Source organism: Hesperophylax consimilis, chromosome 6 (genome assembly GCF_061612785.1).
Source record: "Hesperophylax consimilis isolate HC1 chromosome 6, BYU_Hcon_1.0, whole genome shotgun sequence".
NCBI classification, from domain to species: Eukaryota; Metazoa; Arthropoda; class Insecta; order Trichoptera; family Limnephilidae; genus Hesperophylax; species Hesperophylax consimilis.
The window spans coordinates 11,960,889-11,980,681 of NC_142841.1; the positions used below are offsets into that span (position 1 = coordinate 11,960,889).

A 19,793-nucleotide genomic window follows, 5' to 3' on the forward strand; every position below is an offset into this window, starting at 1 on the left:
TTATTTACAAATTTTTATTTCCCTTAGTAATCACATTTAGATTCTAAACATAAAAAGGGACACTCACACCTTCACATTTATATTCTGTATTCTGTACTTACCCGTAAGTTAATTATAAGTAACATTTAAGTTTTCTTCTTGTTTATGTAGTCTGTAACTAGTTCTTTTCAATCAACTTTTACTTTAGCTGGCTCTTAGGCAGTTAACTTCTAGTTTTGGTTTAGGTATTGGCTCTTATGTAGGTGAATGTTTTTTTTTCTTTTTTTTATTTTTCCGAAAAAGGGGGATAGTGTAATGTATTAAATTCAACGGCCAACGGAAGACAGGAAACCCCTCACCCCCGCTCTCTCCCGGACCCCGCAACACGTGCCCACCAAATATTCAATGGCATAACAACACGATTCGGACAGGAAACCCCTCACACACCGCTCTCTTCCGGACCGTCGCTAGGGAGCCATACGCACGTAGGCCATCGAGACTATAAAAACAAAGAAATGCACCCGTTAACGACAGTTAGGTACGAAAGCCCAAGGAAGTAGGTCACGCGGAGCCGCAGCGATATCCCGACTAGCGCGCGATTTCTAGATCATACGATATACTAACAACACAAGCTCCCGCGCAAATAACGATAGACCGGTACGGCTTGCCAACAACGTGTGCAGTGATGAACATTTTACAAATACCTATCTAATCGGACCTCTCGGACACAGTGCTTGAACGGTACCATAGTAACAAGCTTGTGCAGTGATGAACATTTTACAAATACCTATCTAATCGGACCTCTCGGACACAGTGCTTGAACGGTACCATAGTAACAAGCTTGTGCAGTGATGAACATTTTACAAATACCTATCTACTCGGACTTCCCGGACACAGTGCGAGACACCCCAGCCAGCGGCTCCCACACTGGGCTAAGGTAGCCCTAGGCGTCACCACGGCGTCGTCCACCACACCGCGGGTTCAACACCAAACCACTACAATCACCAAGTAACGTACTACGGAATCCCCCTTTAAGTCGTTGACATCCTCGAACGATAATAGAGCCGATATAGGTAGGGACTATACTTGTATAACCTGTCCATAAAAATCAACAATATATATGTATACTTCAATGTCTAAAAATAACTTGTTTCTTTTAAAAAACCTGTCAATACAATGATGCTTGGGTTGAGGACTGCACGCCTGAGAAATCGAGCATAGCCGCGGGACGATTAAGTAACACAAACCAAAGGTAAGCCAGTAAGGTTTGCAGAGGTAAGAAGACAATTCTAAAACGTTACACGGTGATTGGCTGGAAAGTCGTGAGTAGCTAAAAATCCTTTTTTCACTGGTACCTAATTTATTTATCTACTGACGGAACATGTCCAATTATAACACATTAAATAGTACACGAATTTAATACAAGGAGAAATGTTACAATACAGGTTAGTTAAAAACTTACTGCTATGACAAAAATAGGACACACATACAATAAAGATAATGTCAAGTCAAGACAGGAACAAGGTTTTGATGGAGTTCGCGATTTCTGCCACATTAATATAAAACATTACTTTCGTAATGACTGAAAAGAATCATTAAGGCTTACACCAAAAAAATCAAGGTCCTGACTTGAGTTGACAAGAATTTACTGCAATGCAAGTGGCGTTAAGCGACCCAGAATGCATTTGCGATGATTTATTTATAATGCGTTGGTAATATTATACTAATTATTATATTAAAACTAATGTTCTGAATAAAAGGGAAAAATCCGTGGAATATTTGCAGTGGTATTTATTAGCGCCTTGTAATTTTACCTTTGAAGACATTCAAATTGACAAACCAAGAAAAGTGAGTATTCCTTATTTATTAATATCATGTTAAAAACGGGATTGCAGGCCGTTTCCCAATAAACTTTTATTTAATTCATAATATGTCGGAACATGTCTTCATATACCTGAATTTGTCCTAATAATATGTACATAATGACGACATGCAAAAATATTACAATTTTTATGAACACATCGCAATAAAACATTCGTGCTTTACTGAAAGTTTACTAGTAAATATATCAATTCATTCTTTAAAGGTCTGCATTCCTGTTTTTAACCGGATTACGAATAATCTAAAGATTTTCTTAATAAATTAGCAATATTTTATCTTAGTAAGTTTTTTCCGTATACCATTCACTTCTACGTCATACATTCTCCTAACTACCCTTTCTTCGGCCATTACATAGCCTAATTTTATCATACATGAGTATTTGTTTCATTCAATCAACCCTTTTCTACCTTTCACTACTGTACACCATGAAGTTAGTTTAATTCGACTATTATGTACAAAAATAACTGCATAACTAAGGAAACTAAATTACATTTACCAATAAATAATTTGATATACCTAGTGAAAAGTGAAAGAGATCGTTCCTTTCGGACTTTTTTTGGCAACTGGACTTCGATCTACGTCATGAGCTTGCGAGCGGCCCGATGCGTTAATTCTTCCCGAAAAGTGCCTGAATGAAACAACCTTGTTAAATACGTCACGAGCTTGCGAGCGGCCCGATGCGTTAATTCTTTCCGAAAAGTGCCTGAATGAACCAACCTTCTTAAATACATTTTCTACGAACCTTGGGTACGGGCTGATCACAATTTTATCAAAAGCTGAAACAGGTCGGAAACCATGTCGAGCGTCATACGTAAAAATATAGTTTAGACAACAGGAAATTAATACTCTTTGGTAGGTACTCTTCGATTTGAAATCATTTGTAAAAACTTTAACTTTTCGTCTTTGTCAGCTTGCAAATAGTTTTCTGTAACAAGGTAATATAATATATTTAGAAGACACCACTCGTTATAATTTTATAATACAATGTAGTTAGTTAGGCATACCTAAGTAAAATAGACTTTATCCAGCAAGTCACGCAAGATGTAATGAATGTAAAGATGGCGTGAGTAGTTCACAAAAAGCGAAAGGTCACTGTTAACCTACAAATGGAAATTTATAGGTTAACAGTTTCAGGTCCTAGGTCTTTAGGTCCCCTTATATTTATACACATTCAGCCTTTGGAATAATAATTAGTTTTTCACGAGACCTTAGCCGCCTTACTCACTAAGATTGCAATCTAACAATGTACAATACTTAAGTTCGAAGCAAAATGCTTATTTCTACAATTGGATTTCTACGGAATTACATAAGAAATACAAGCACGATAAATAAGAGAATTACCTACAACCATCGACCAATATGACCATCAATGCCTACGACGTCATTTCTTTTCTTTAAATTTATATGAGTGGCAGATTAGCAATGCATTGACATAAGTATTACCTAGACCCAGTTATTTCGTAGAAATTCACGTGTGACAAAGTAATCAAATGGTTTTTAGAAAAGCATTTAAAATGCAAAATGTAAAATACCCATTTTGCATTTTGCATTTCCATTTGAAATGGATTTATTTGAAATAAAGCATATCTCTGCTTGTAATCCAGCAGGATAAGATTGATGGAAGACATAGAAGAGAGAAACGCCACATCTCGAGCATTATCATGACTTTGTTGTGGCTATGAATAGAATAAATAATGACACAAGAAATGCGACGTGGGCGTGTTTCGTTATCTAAAAGTCTGTAGGTACCTACTGTCGTAAAACAAATACCATTTTGGAAATTAGATAAAATTACCTTTTAGATTTTTATATATGAAATATTCTTTAATATTATTTTTTTTATTTTATTTTATTTTTTTTTTTTTTATTTTTTTTTTTATTTTTTTTTTTTTTAAAGAAAGACAAACATTCCCGGGTTACGAATAACCCAACAATGTTTGAAAATCTCCTACTACCACCACAGAAAGCCGAAAATGTTGCTTGTGTTGTGATGGAGGACTTAGCCAGCCGAGGAATCGAACACGCGACGCTCGGGTGAGACCCAAGCGCTATGCCCACTCAACCACTGACCGGTCAAAAAATTAATTTCAAACATTAAAAATGTTGAAAAAAGAGCTAATCACAGACATTTTTAAATGACCTGAAAGACATCGAGGATATGGAAAGGCAAAGAAGAGCGATATCCGTTATAGAGCAGGTATGCTGTCAAGGCGTTTTCACTTTTGCAGTACAAACGTTAAAAAGATACTTTTCAACGCATTTTGCACTTCGTTGTACACGTCAGAACTGTGGGTGGATTACACAGCATCCCAATGGCATAAGCTAAAAGTCGCTTACAATAATGCTTATCGACAACTATTCCGCCTACCGAGATACTGCAGCGCCACGGAAATGTTCCTGGAGGGACGAGTACACTCTTTCAGAGCGCTTCTCCGCCATCACATGGGAAGCTTATGGCGCAGACTACGTCAATCATGTAACAAAATCATCACTGTCATGGTTGCCTGGATGGAGTCCCCTCTGATGGCCCTCTGGAGACGGGAGATGTGCAAATATCCCCCATAAACGGCTGTTCACACTCATTTTTGTGTTTACATTTTATCTTTTTTTCACTTAAATTCAGCTTTTTTGTGCCTGTCGGAATCACCTATGTTATTACCTACCTTATTATAATTTTTATTTCTTATTATGTATATTATTTCAAATATGGAATGTATTGCATTGCTCTATCCCTGCATACATTCTGGAATAAATTCTTTTTTTTATATACTTCCGATTTATGTCCGGGTTAAATCTTCCCCACAGGAAAAACTAAACCCTTCCACACACTTTTCCACAAATGATCATCTAGTCAATCATCATTATGCAAGCGCATTATATAAGCAAAATAAATACAAAACAATACAAGAACAACACATCAAAACTCACCAGAGATCAAATGGGAAAATAATTCACCGACTCCATATATTTTCATATCAGAGGGTTCGGCTTGGTAGAACTCCTAACAGGGCCTATAAATCCTACTGATCCATCAATATAAATATTTAAAAAATCTTTCGTTATCCTACATGCATTCAAAATGACCGACTTTTGCATCTTTATATATAAATTTTTTGATAAATCTAATACGCCTAAATTTTTAATGAGATATTAGCTATGTATAATGCCAGTAGCCGAAATAACAAATTTAATGGTAATATTTTTATAGTTTGAGAATGCCAAATTCTTTTTATTTAATTTCCTAGATCTGTGTATTTTCTTATTTTTTCATTAACAGATTTTTGAATATTACAGGAATTTGGAATAGTTATACAATTATTATTATTATTAAACGAAACGTGAAAATATCAGATAGTAAAAAAATCCAAAATCGCAGTCCTTTTATTTAAAATTTTAGCAAAAAAATTGTAACGTCACTTTTTATCTCGTTCATACAATTAAAAATTATAATAATAATTCCCAGAGGATAACCAAAAAAAAATCTTTGGATTAATTTTGGCACAATATAAACGTAGATTTTGTTTAAATCCGTCTATACAGGGTGTATCGGCACTAACCCGACAAACTTTAACCAGCTATTCCTTAGCACATTTGGAGTAAAAAATGTTATGGGCACTTTGCTGTCCGGTAGCATTTTTTTTTCAATTAAAAACAAAAAAAATTAAAATTTCCACACTACATCACTGTCATTGGCATTGCGTTTCGTGTTCAACAGCTGTTATAAGCAAGTATGTCAAAAAGCGTATTCGCTCTTTCGCACACACTAAATAATAATAGTTAAAAATGAAACGAATGGTGCCGTGCTATTTCGTTGTGACTGTAAACGTGCGCCAATATAGGTACACACGTGCATTATTCAACGGAATTCGAATAAAATATTTGCCAGATGGGTTTTCAAACTTTGTCAAAGGGTAAAACAGTGGTGACATGTGGTGAAAATATGAATAATAATTTTTTATTAAAAAAAAACGTTACCGGACAGCAAAGTGCACATAAGATTTTTTTCTCCAAATATGCTAAGGAATAGCTGGTTAAAGTTTGTCGGGTACGTGCCGATACACCCTGTATATGTACGTGTGTAAAGGCATAAGGCATTTATTTTATTACAAAATATCACTTTTATGAAATTCTTTTAAAGTTCACGTGGTAACAGTCAATTAAATAATAATATGTCTGAAATAAATTAGCTTTTTCCAAACGTGATATTATTAAAGGAATAAAACTGACAAAAAATAACATAAATAATAGTGAATATATTAAATTATACTAATATAGTAGTGAATTGGTCATTATAACCCACATTAATAACAAAAACATCCTTTAAATCAAACATCTGAAACCACAAATTAGAACTGTCATATTACTCATACTCGTATTGCCGTGAAAATGAGCCAGTCTGTGGATGCGCCAGTCTGTCAAAATGCAATATTACGAGACATTTTTGATTAGTAATAGTTACAAAAAGAAATTGCATAGTCTTTGTACAATGTGCAACAAAACCACCGTTTAACGGTTGTGAAGTGGGCAAATAATATTTCACGTAACATTCATTTTATTTCGAATAAGGAATTATACAATTTTTCAAAATACACGTTACTACCTCAACGACAATAAGTCTATATCCAAACTTTCTTCAGGCAGGTAGGTACCATAATATTGAAAAAAATTTGAACTAGAAAGTTGAAATAAATATGACTATTTCACATTTGAAACAAAAATGTTTACTGAACCATCAATACGGCCACCATCTTGACCAACTGGAAGCGGAACGTACAAACAAATTTACAGACGAAATGCAAAACAGTAGATTTAAAACAGGACTTCGCCACGTCTATTAGGGTCTTGATCCTCGGACCGGAAAAATGTTTTAAAAAAATGGTACGAACAGTCAGCTCTGCTGTAAGAGTAGTATTCGAAGTGGACTTTTTATTAAACTGTACCAAATAGACACCAATATACTTAACCATGACGTGAAAGTAAATTGATTTCTCTATGTACCTTTTGACTCCTATGCCGCAGTGTGGCCAACGAAATTGATTATCTGTTCAAGAAAGAAAATCGATATATTTGAAAACGTTTCAACCGAAGTAAAGATAAACACCTTACCAGACGCGCCCACAACACGTTTTATATTTTGACTGGGGTAAGTAAAAACTCCAATTTTATTTTAGAGTTTTATTTGAACAAAAATCTTAATGATTCCAAAACTCACTGTTCGAGACATTTTTACTGCTTCATACAAACGGAATTTATCTGAGATTTATACTTTGGAAATTACCACACTCATTCAAGAAACAAACACGTAATTTTTTGTTGACTGAGCGTCGAGAAGTCCTGTTAACTTGACCGTTTTGCATTTCACCTGTCTGTAAATTCGTTTGTATGTTCCGTTTCTGGTTCAAGAAGGTGGCCGTTTTGATTATTCAGTAAAGATTTTTTTCAATGTGAAATCGTCTGGTTTATTTGGACTTTCTTATTCGCATTTTTCTATATTATGGTAGGTAGCTAAAAGCCTGAATAAATTTTGAAAAACGAATTGTCTTTGAGATAGTGACGTTTCTTTGGACAATTTGTATAATTCATTATTTGAAAAATGATATCTATTGAAATAAAAATATAAATGTTCGTTTGTTCAAAATCTTAACACTCCCAGAGTTCTTCACCGATTGTTCACGCGTTTGTTTTTATCTACTTCTATATATCTATGATACAGATGTCACCTTTGCAATTACAACACCTTTTTGTAAAACAGCGCCATCTATTGGACGCAAGAGCAACTCGCGCTATTGTTTCTCTATCTACACAGACAGACTGTGCCATAGCAACGCGTGGCGGGCTAGAGCTAGAACCTACATAAATAAGAAGGTAACTATTTAAGTAGGTACCTATTAAAAATTTTCCTGATTTCAAGGAAATTTTGGTTTTGAATTGTATTAACTAATATAAAATTAGAAAAATAGGTACCTTTTTGGAACTAGGTAGATACTAGTGTAAAATGGTTTCATTATTTCTCTTCTTGGGGGGGATGCAACAGAATATTACTAGTATGTATATCCTAATAGATTATTTAATCAGTTTGAAAGGGCAATCAGGTTACAATCGAACCAATACACTTCAAAATCTACGTCAACAGTGGGCTTCGTTTTCTTCTTCGTTTCATAGCTTTCCATTAGCTGATTATTATTTTGATCAATGTGTCCAAAAACCCCACGGTAAACATAGGTGCATGGTATCAATAAAATACAAATATTATTATGTCGTTTAACTCTGACAAATACAAAAAAACGCTAATCGAGAAAAGAAGACGAAGAAAAGGAAAAACAATGTTTGTATTAAAATCTTTTCAAAGAAGAGTTCTCTGAAAGATTGGCAATTTTATTATGTAAATATTTATGGCTAATGTACCTATTTGACGCGATGCATCGTCTAAAATTGTACACATTTTTGTTGAAAATTGATAAATGACTTTAACAGAATAATGGGTTTTCGATTTCCGACATCAAAGGGTTAATAATGATATACATAAAATCTGGGCGGAGGCGTTTGGAATAGTTCAATATGTAAGGGATAAGTTGAGCCCGCTTAAATACTAATAGAATGGTAGCAGGAATAGCAGCAATAATGGCAGCAAGAATGGCAGAAGAAGCTTTGTAGGAGCAGTATGACTATATTCAACAAAGCAAAATATTACTTCTACCGAGTACTGTCGAGTGAAGAATGACTTCTTGTACCAGTCACCAGTCACGTCACTATTTATTGGGCAAAATTCACAGACATAGGAATTAATAGATGAGAAGATAATGGCGAGGGGTAAAATCAACTGTTGAAGAACGAAGGGAGTGAAGCTGACTGTGATTCGTCAATAAATCAATCTGACAGTAAATAGGCATCTCGCATTATAATATCACCATTTACTTCTTAAAAGTAAAATCTGCTTTTGAATGAATAGACATTTTTACATGGGAGCGCAAATTACTCGCCACGTTATGAACAAATTTGCGAAGTCCAAATTCGGCAAAAAAATTCGGTTCTATTTTCAGAGTCGAATATTTCGTTTAAGTATTTAGTTAAGACACTTTTATAAATGTTCATAATTTACTTCCCAGCAACCAACCAGCTTTGTGTTTCGCGTCCAGACGTTTCTCGATGTGATAGTAACAACTGATTCATATTATACGATGTGAATATGCTTAAAATAAAGTAAAATAATGCTTATATATGGAATGTAATACGACAATTGGGTTTATTCTCTTTTTCACATCTATTTTTACAAGTTTTCATAGTACAAGTCAACATTTTGCCGTGTTATTTCGTAAAATGAACCGATGATGCCTCGACCATAGTTCGCACAAGAATGATGACGTCACGTTTTCAAATTTCACTTGAGGCCATACGCGAGCACAGCCGGCTCCAATGGAACCGGTATGGGGAGTGGGGAATAATACGCTTTTAATCACTTAGGGCAGGTCTACTAATATTCATATGTCTATGGCAAAATTGTACATTTTACATTGATCATCGATCATCCTTATCTTCTCACGGGAATGCACGAGAGAGCAAAGTTGAAAAAATGATGTTATTTTAAAATGCCAGATAAGACCGAAAATTCATTGAAATTAAATGCTTATTATTATTATTATTTTATTTTTTTAATGATAAACTAATGTTTATAAGAAAATATTTCACCAATAAATGAAGATATTATATGTCTCGACGCCATCTAGCGAGAAATTTTACACTAACAAGGCCTTTCCTACAAAAATAAAGTTAGTTGTTTACAGGTGGAAAAAATATAATAAGCAGTAATTGTTGATTGAGGTACTAGTACAAATTGAATCATTTGGCGGGTTGGAAATAAGCCGACGTAGCTCAGTGGTATCAGAGAACCTGACCGGACATCAAAAGACAAGGTTCAATTCCCGTTGGCGGCATTTATTTTTACTCGGGAGATATTTTCAATTTGTATCGATATTTCAGGCGACTAATTATTGCTTACAATTATTAGAAATTAAACGCATTAGCATGAGGATGCGTAATGAAGATTGAAAGTGTTATATTATATGACGGTACCATACATTCAGTGTATAAATATGATAAGCATAGTAAGAATGTGAAAACTGGCTCTCTTAGTGACACAAATGCACATGACTAATCACTTCCAATATACAATCAATAATAATAAAATACCATGTTGGAGTTCTGATACCAACCCTGATGACAATAAGACATGAACCTTCAGAGGAAGAACAAAAGTAGACTTGAACGCAAAATAAATGAGATTCCCGAGGCGCACGTTTGTAAAACAATGTTTTTAGAGATCCATAAAATATGCAAATTATTAACAATATTAATAAAGGGACGCTTAGAAGGCTTAGATGGGTGGGGAAAGGAGTCACAGGAGAATTATAATGACCCGCAAGTGGATAGAAGAAGTCGGGAACGCCTAAGAAAACATTGCACGATCTATTGGATCAAATACCCACCTACTTTTTTAACAACTCGATTCGGGATAACAGAAGAGTACCTACCGATGTAAGTATGTAAGAAATGGAATGAAGTTATGAATGTCAATATAGGTACAGTTGTGTGGATTGTCACCATCCCTGCCCACCCTTAAGGGAAAATGGCGTGATGGTTTGTTATATAATACGTAATGCGAATTTACCTTCTCCATTCTGTTGCATTGTTCATTTTGTTTTCAACATAAAATTGATCTAATGGCCTAATGCCCTCTGTTCTTGTTAGAAGAAAAAAAGCTCTTGGTCTATTTTTCTAACCAATGACAGCAGCTCGAATGCATACAAAATAGAGATGACAATTATTGTTAATAAATATTGCGATAAATAATAAATATTGCGATAAATAATAAATATTGCAATAAATAATAAATATTGCGTTAATAAATATTGTTGATGGCACACTTTATGCCGTATATATGAAAAAATGAAACAAACTCAACATAAAACGTTATACATATTTCTAGCACAATTTAGAAGCAAAATTATTGTTATTACTTATATCTAGGGAAATTTCTAATTCGTACTACCATTAACACGTTTTTTTTCTGAGCAAACTTATACACGGTGTCCGGAAACTCGCAGTGAAAGCAGAAATAAATAAAAAAAATATACCAAAAATTCTACTCCAAATGTGACCAAGATTCACCTGTTTCCCGGTAGTACTATGAGTTTCCGGACACCGTATGTACCTATATTCATTATCCAACCCTGAATTTCTACAAATTCAATAAAATTAAGATGAATACATCTTGAATATGAAAATAATCATTAGGATCATGAGGATAATATTTTAAAACTGCATTTAATAAAGTATGTTAGGAATTGGTTAATTTCCATAATATGAAGTATGGTAAGTACATATTTATCATTAATCATTACAATCACAACTATTGTTTATTTTACTGATTTGGACTATCTCCATTTAAAAAAGGTAATGGTGTATTTCATAAAACTTACTTAAAACTTTTCATAACACTTTTTTCGCATTACAGAGTCGCCGCTTTGTCTGCTCAAGAAAAATAGTGATTTTACTGATTACATTAACCGGCGTCTATTGTTATGTACCTACCCACTTTTACGCAGTGGCTTCCGTAGAGGGGGTTGACAGAAAATCTCTTTTATTTCAGGACAGTTTCTTCCTATATTTATATTTGGACCAATTACCTGCACAGTTTGCTTTAATAGCTTTATTAAAAAAGGTTCGAGAGCTTTATACCTATAATAGCTTGTCTAATGCGTTAGTGCTATTATGTAATTTATTCTACTATACGTTTTGTATAGATAAATAAAAAATGGTTTCCAATGTTTAAAAAAAATAAAACAATTGATTCCAAAATTTAACAGCGCTTTTGAAAGTATTATATTATTATTTACGAGTTGTTGTGTAAAATAGTTGTATCAGTGATTTATTTGACAACTGGTTTGATTCAAAATGATTGAGAATATTAAGTTGCACAGCGAGGTCGACATAGGTAGGTACCTTCCTAATAAGTAACATAACTTTCTTAACCTAAAGGCATTTGAAAAAGAGCCTCATATCTCCCATCTGTTTATTAGAAATTTTCTGATTAAAAACAACAACATTCCGAAATACTATCTGTGTAGATGTTTTTGTGAGCTTTTCGGGGTGTTCTGTTGGGGCAAGTGTAATACAAAAGTGTTTTGTTTAATTCTCACACATGTCAATAGCAATTATTAACCTAAGCACAGGAGATAAACAAATTCTATGTGAGATGGAGTAGCCCGTGGCCTGAGGCCGAGTTAGGTACGCCCAGCTCAGGTAGAAAACCACACGATCTCACATTACTGGCTCCGGTAATGTACGGCTTCGGTCAAACACTTTACTAATATAATCCTGGATAAGTAAATAACTAATCTATTTGGTGACTGTGTCATCCTACAGTTTGACTCGGCCGTACGCCTCGGCCAAAAGGGGGGTGGCGAAACTCACGCCAGAAATCAATATATGGCCCGTGGTGTTAGCGCTTTGTCAAAACGGCATTGAAATATCACTAATTACCTCATCCGCGAATTCGAAGTCTCCATCGAACTTCCTCTTCTTCTTGGCGTCTGCAGAGGCCAGTGCCAGTATACCCACAACCACCAGAGTCCAAGTAAACTTCATCCCGAGGGATTTGCGAGCACTTTTTAGCGCTTCAGCTCGGTGTTTTCGACGCACGAATTCGACCGTAAGACGGGACGTTTTTTTATTAGACGATCGGCACAGACTGACCGCGACGGGCTCACAAAAGTGGTCTGTAGCGAAGCATTCAACATTCAGCGGCGAGGCTCGGCTACACGGCTATGTGTCTACACTGAACACAGACTCTTATAATAAGGTAATAGGTAGTATGAGGTGGGAGAAGGCAGGGATCCCACAGCCACCAGCACTAGCTAGCGGGAGGTATGTGGTGTGTCTCTGTCTGTGTACGTGTATGCGTGTACGGTGTGCCTGTGCGCTGTACGACACACTAGTACTAGAGTAGAGTCGGGAGTGTAGCCTATAGCCTGTATAGCGTATTATATAGCCCGTACAGCTTACCCTACCCGTGTCCAGAGCATGCTGCAATCGATGAGAGATTCTTGCGCATGTCTGGGAAAAGGAGATTACTTATTCCAGCCGAGAATGGGTTACCCGTCCGCTTACACGTTATTACGGCCGCTCTTGGAATACTGTAGTAAGTAGATAGTAGTGTAACGAATGCCGAACGGTTCAACTCATTGTTGTTTTTATTTAAGGTGTCCATTTCACAATTCTTAGAGGATTACCTTACACCTTTTGGTACCTGCGATCCCACTTTATACGTCGTTTGCTGTGACGGACATTCTTCTTGAATTCTAGATGCGATCTCAATGATGGTAAAATTATTCCAAATGGAAAGCAAATGGAACCTTATAGTAATAAAAAATTAGCGTTTTAACAAAGCGAACAAATTACATTTTGGATTTTTAAAATGGTCGTAACAAGTGATTCAGTAAAGAATTTACTTATTAGTAGGTAAAAGAATCGCCCTTGTAAGTAAATTTGTGCTGTTAAAAGTTAAGCTATCCCGAGCAAAGTTTAAAAAATATAACGAAAAGTACCTAAATTCATGGGCGTCGGCAGGGGTGGGGGCAGGGGGGCTACCAGGCGGGCTGCCCCGACCCCTAAAAATTGTTGAACAAAAAATAAATAAAGGAAAAAAAAGACGTTTAAAACTGGCGCCAAAAACACATTTTTTTTTATTTTTTATATAAAACGTGTCAAATTTAGTGAGGGGCCCGGCCAGGGACCGATTTTTATTTAATTTTTTATATAAAACGTGTTAAATTTAGTGAGGGGCCCGGCAAGGGACCGATTTTTATTTATTTTTTTAACATTAGGAGGCCCCGATAAGTAATATCTTACGCATACTATCATCTTTGAGAATGCTGTGAAAATAGGGACTCAGAAAATGATATATTGAATTTTGAGGGAGCCTCGGCTAGGTGCAAAAATTGCACGCATTTAGGACACAGGACTAAAATGTTTCACAGTTTTGTGTAAGCTGAAAGTGTTGCAAATACAATGATAGAGGACTTAACTAGCAGTGGTTTGAACTCGCGGTACCTGGGTGGGAATCCAACGCATTAGTACGCTCAACTACTAGTTGGTTAAGCTGATTTGTTTTAAAGGTTTCCATTTTAAACGATACCAAAATATTTCCATTTAAGAAAATATTAAGGGATTTTCGTATAAATTCTGTAGGGATTCTGACTCACCGAAAAATAACAATCGGAAGTATTTATTGGTTATTATTTATTATCTTCCCCGATTTGGAATACAATGGAAAACAATTCGCCTGCGGCGCTTTACCAATTGTGATTCACAATTGAAAATGATAATAGAGGCATTTTGTTTTTTTACAATTATTTGAAACTCTTAAATGCTCGTATACCTCCAAATTACGATTAGGTGTACTAATCAGTAATACAACACAATAATACTTACTTTATTGCACGATCGATTCAATAAAATTCAATTCAAAAGGGGCCCCTAAACTCAGTTTGCCCGTGGGCTCCTTCACTGCTTAAGACGGCCCTGTTCATAACCCCGAGCAACACCGGGTACACGCAGCCTGTTGGTAAATATTTCTAGTTTATTCTGATTACTTCCTTGTTCCTTCTTGTAAGCTCTAGAGCCAGCAATATGTCTTATTTTTTTACAATCAGTTTTTATTATTTTTAAAATATAAGAAATAGGTACCAGAAAGAATTAGGAATTTAAATTTTAAGAGGAAGCTACAAGCCGAAAATGTGTATATTCTTGGTATACCTTATATCGTAGGTAATAGGCATTAAAATCGTTTGACAAACGGAGTCTAGAAAGTTCGATTTCAAGCAAAAAAACTGTTTTTTTTATTTATTTTGTAAATAATTTTATAAGAAAGCAAAAAAGTTAATCAAGTGAAACTGTCACAGATAATCTTAGCCATAATACTATATTTAAAAAAAATGTTTCCTTACGCGTTCATACATTTCTATTGAAAAAAAAATATTAATAGTATAGTAATTATAATAATTATAATTATAATATAAAAATATATATAGTAATTTGCATTTATATTTTTTATTGAGTAATTTATTTTTTTATTTGTTTTCTACTCAAGCGAAGCGCTAGGAAAAGCTTCAATTTATCTAAAGCAGAGGTTCCCAAACTTTTTTGTGTCGTAGACCCCTTGGCATGTTTTTCTGTTTTTGGTAGACCCCCTACTTACCTGATATTGATTTTTTATAAATTTCTAACTGTAGTGAAGTTTAGTGTTAAAAACTTAAAGTAAAAACACATGTTCAGTTTTATACATTTATTAATTGAATTTAAATTAAAACTAATCAAAATAAAATTTTGTATCTGTTATATAAAATAAACGTAACATAAAATAAACTAAGCAATAAGTAAATGTTTTTAGTGGGAAGGATGAACCTGATGCTTTAATAATAAATTATCAACATTTGGCGTCAATTTTGTAAGGTTTAATCTTAAGCCTCCTCGGCTAATGATGTCCAGTCTGTTCCTTTTTTTCGTTAGGAGATTGGTAACAGCCCTGAACCCCCTTTTCACTAGGTATGACGATAGAAAGGAAATTAAAAATTTCCTCGCTATATTCCATAATACGGGATAAGTAACGGGTATGTTTTTTTGCAGCCAGAAGTGCTGATATCCGTGCTTAAACTGAACCTTAAGTTCTTCGTTTGTACTTATTTCAGTCAGTTCCTCTTGTTTTATGACATTCGTTTCTTCTATGTCACCATATGGGTTAATTATCCACGGTGGTATTACCATAGTCAAAACATCCTCAAACCTAGTTTCAAAATCTGAATAGAGGGCATTTAAATGTTGAACGTAGGTTGAAACGTCGTCTTAATGGCAGTTTGTCTGTGACAAATTGGGGAACTTGGAAAATTCGCCCCGTCCAATATTTTGCTTCATTAGTTTAACTCTGGCAAGAAATGCTGATAAGATGGACTTTGTTTTAATCAAATTTAGACTGTCGCCTTGTAACTGCAAATTAACCATATTAAATTTTGTAAATAAATCTGTTAAATAGGCGATGTCTGTTTTCCACTTCATTAAATTGTCTTTTAAAATTTTATCTTAAGTATCCAGAAATTCTAAAATAGTCTCAAAAAGTGCAAAAAATCTTGTCAAACATAAGCCTTTCGACAGCCAGCGTACTTCAGTGTGAAGGAGTAATTGATGAAAGTGTTCGTCATTTTCTTCACACAACTGCGCAAATAACCGCGTATTCAACGCGTTGCTTCGGATTCGGTTTATTGCATCAATGACTATTTGAAGAGATTCATGTAATCTAACACTCAAATTTTTAGCAACTAAATGTTGTCGATGGATGACACAATGTATTGCTAACACCCCTGGCACATTTTGTTTTAAATAGCTTATAAATCCACGATAACGTCCAACCATGGCAGGTGCTCCATCTGTAGCTACTGACATTATATTTGATAAAGGGATTGCTTTTTCAATGAAGTAATCCTTCAAAACATGAAATATTGATTCACCTTTAGTGTCGGTTAAGTGTAAGTAAATAGGTACTATCAGTGTATGTTGAGATCCACTATCGTGGACCCCCATTTTCATTTCATGGACCCCCAATTTTTTTTTCCCTGACGTAGACCCCTTGCAAGTTGTCATAGACCCCTGGGGGTCGATATAGACCACTTTGGGAATCACAGATCTAAAGCATATTTTTTGGTTTTTCATAATGTACACCAATTCGTTATAAAGATTAATCAAAATAGTTTTTTGGCATTAAGCTTCGCCTTAAGACGTCAGAGCACATCGTATAAATATGTATATGTACAAATTTCTTGCAATTTATTTAATTTCTTGCAATTTTTTTAATCGAAAATTAGTAATTTTATTTGAGCCCATGTAATATATTATTACTAATTACACCGTACATTCGACTGAAGAGATTAGGGTGACATATGTCGCTCAACATTAGATTGATTGTATAATTTACAATTCGGAATTTTTAATTCACAAGGACAAGGTTCATTAATTAAATGTACTCCACGGCGAGGTCGATTATTCAGGCACGCCTCTGAGCAGTCAAAATATAAATTCGAAATTCAAACGATCGAAATTCAAACGAACTAAATTCAAACAAACGAACGAAAGCGCGCGATTTCCGCGTAATTATCAAAATAATGATTTATGCTATTATTTTTTTTTTCCCGAAATGGCGAAAAATATCAATACCATGCCAAAAATTTATAAAATATATTGATTGCCGACTTTCAAGAAGTTAAGAACAATTTTTCTTATAGTATCACACTCACAAACTATGTAATTATGTGAAAACATCTTCAACAAAGTTTTGGTGTTGGATTTGTTGAGTTCTTTTTTTAAAATTTTATGCAAAAAAAATATGTTTTCTGCTGGTAGGTACTAGGTACTAGTAACGGCTTGACACTAAATTTAAACGGTTTTATTCTAAAAGTAAGTAGGTACTTGAGTAGGTACTGATGTTAGGTGAAAATAATATTTGGATAAAAGTTACTAAGTACCCAGTATCTTTGCATTTGAGGGGTCAGAGGAGACTGCGGGCGGGTGTTCCAAAGTAGTTGAAAAACCTTTTTTGAAACATTCGATTTTAATTTTTTAAATATTTTTAACATTTCGTTAATATTGTACAAATTCATTCAAACCTGTCCTCTTTAAAATGATTTCCCTGTACCCTATTACGAAACCACATTCAGACAGCAATAAAAAATAATTTAATTTAATCAGCACATTGCACGTGAAAATTTTTCTATCGTCAAGCTTTTACATAATGCGAGTAAAAATATTGGTTGATAACTTGTGGTGAGTACTTTTGGCTGTCATCAGTTGTTTTGTTTTGCTCTACCTAAAATTAATTTTTTACCATTCTTTTTTGTTTTCTGGCAAAAAAAAGTGTAGTGTGTTGTGCCTTGAGGTTTCTTCTCCCTCCTGATCTTCCAGGAGTCACTTTTCGCTGCTGATTTCCAGATATTTATAAACTTTTTTTACTTCTGTCATTTTCCATATTGTAGCTGTTTACTGTTGTGAATAATGGAGGAAGATTTCCCTCCTGGACCCCCTACAAAGCCCCCAGGCCTGCGATTCTGGAGTTAAACGATCAATCGTTTTCGTATGCGCCGTCTTCGAGTGAAAAACTACTAGTCGCCGCGACTAACTTTTTCGAATGTTTCAATTTTACGTATTCTTGAGCGTCGAACGGTCGAAGTTGGTAGAAGAGATGATTATATTGGCACCCCTGTAAATATTGTCTATGTTCCTGGTGTTTTTGGGATTTCTATGGTGTGACTGTCAAACAGTTATTCGTTATATGTTCGTTATTCAAAACAGAAATGGCTGCCGGACACATCACAAATTGCCAAAAGCAACTCTTAATTGAGCTTGTAAGTTCGGATAAAGATTTAGTGAGTGGGAAATTTTCACCCACTTTTACATTTGCAGAATCCCGGCGTAGATGGATAGGTATTGCCGAGCAACTAAATGCCCTGGCAGGAGCGAATAAAGATTTTAAACACTGGAGAAAGGTTTGTTTATTCATTTCCATTCATTTGTGTGTAATTGTACATTTAATGTCTATTTGTTACCTTAACGCTTCGTTCAGACGAAGCGCTGCCTATGACAAATTTCTTTTCAACAAAACGAACACCATGCTCCCATCTCACATGGGTTTCACGCCAAATCAAGTCAACTCAACACCTCTTTGAAACGTCAAAGCTACGAAAAAAATAATTTTGAAATAGCCAATTTTTTATTTATTTTTATCACCACCTTTATTGACTTTTCTGAAGAGTTTAGTTGATTTCATTCTGAGTTGTCCGGTCACCGCTCACATGGTGTTTCATTTTAAGCCTAATGTTGTATATGTTAAAAATCACGATATTGAAAAGAATGATAGTGGGGCTATGTTACTTCAAAGCCGATTGTTTCGAAATTCAAGTAAAATTGTGTGATCTTGATGTTGTCCTTCTTTTTTAATAATTAAAGATCTTATAAAGTCTCTTTCCACTAATATTTTGTGTAAATAATTAATATAATTCAAAAATATTTTCAGACATGGCAAGACTTAAGGTCGAAAGCTAAAACAAAGAATGCCTCCTTGAAGCGGCATGCGGCCGGGACAGGAGGCGGACCACCAGCTCCAGCAGTCAGCCTCAATGCGACTGACGAGCTTATTTTAAACTGCATAAACCCGGTGCTCATTACGGGACACACGGGAGTCGAACCGTCGGAGGTCAACTTCGACTTCTCATCTCTCGGAGGACCCCAGCCTGTTGCTGGCTGCAGCAGCTGGCAGTCTGTTGAGGAACCGCTGCTCTTGGAGGCCACACCTCCCCTTGTGGAACCCCCTACCCTTGAGCCTTTACCCGCACAGACTCCGAGGCGTACTGCGGCAAATCAGAGGTTCGAATATTCCCAGAATCTATCCGCTACCCTCATCGAACAGGGGGAGAGGAATTTGCAAAATCAAAAAGAATTTTTTGATGGAGTGTTAACACTCTTAACTAAAATATTGGAAGAAATAAAGGCCAAATCTAATTCTTAACAATTAGATGTCTTATTTCTTCCAATAGTTTAACCACCAAATTTAATAGAGAATTATGAGATTCAATTGAATCTCATAATTCTCATGATTACAGCTAAAGTCCATTATTTTTTTTTGATTGGTTAAGCAAACTTCTCCCCTGTTGCAGCCAGCAGTGGCTGGAGAGAGGAAAAGTCGAAGTTGACCTCCGACTCTTCAACTCCCTCCCATATGGTCCGCAATCAACACTGGGTTGATAAATAAAACTAAATGTGGTGTTTAACTTGTATTCAAAATATGTAACATTTTTTATAAACATCATTTTCTGTATAATATAAAAAGAATTGTT

The 19,793-nt window shown here is 35.1% G+C and overlaps 1 protein-coding gene across 1 annotated transcript in view; it reads right to left on the minus strand.

The window, feature by feature from the left end:
* Window positions 1-12,801, minus strand: part of Cow (Proteoglycan Cow) — a 50,507-nt gene extending 37,706 nt beyond the window's left edge. The window contains exon 1 of the mRNA XM_089632389.1: window positions 12,400-12,801. Within this exon, the coding sequence (XP_089488515.1) occupies window positions 12,400-12,504 (105 nt within the window). The 5' untranslated portion in view covers window positions 12,505-12,801. The remainder of the gene's footprint in view (window positions 1-12,399) is intronic.
* Window positions 12,802-19,793: the final 6,992 nt, after the last annotated feature.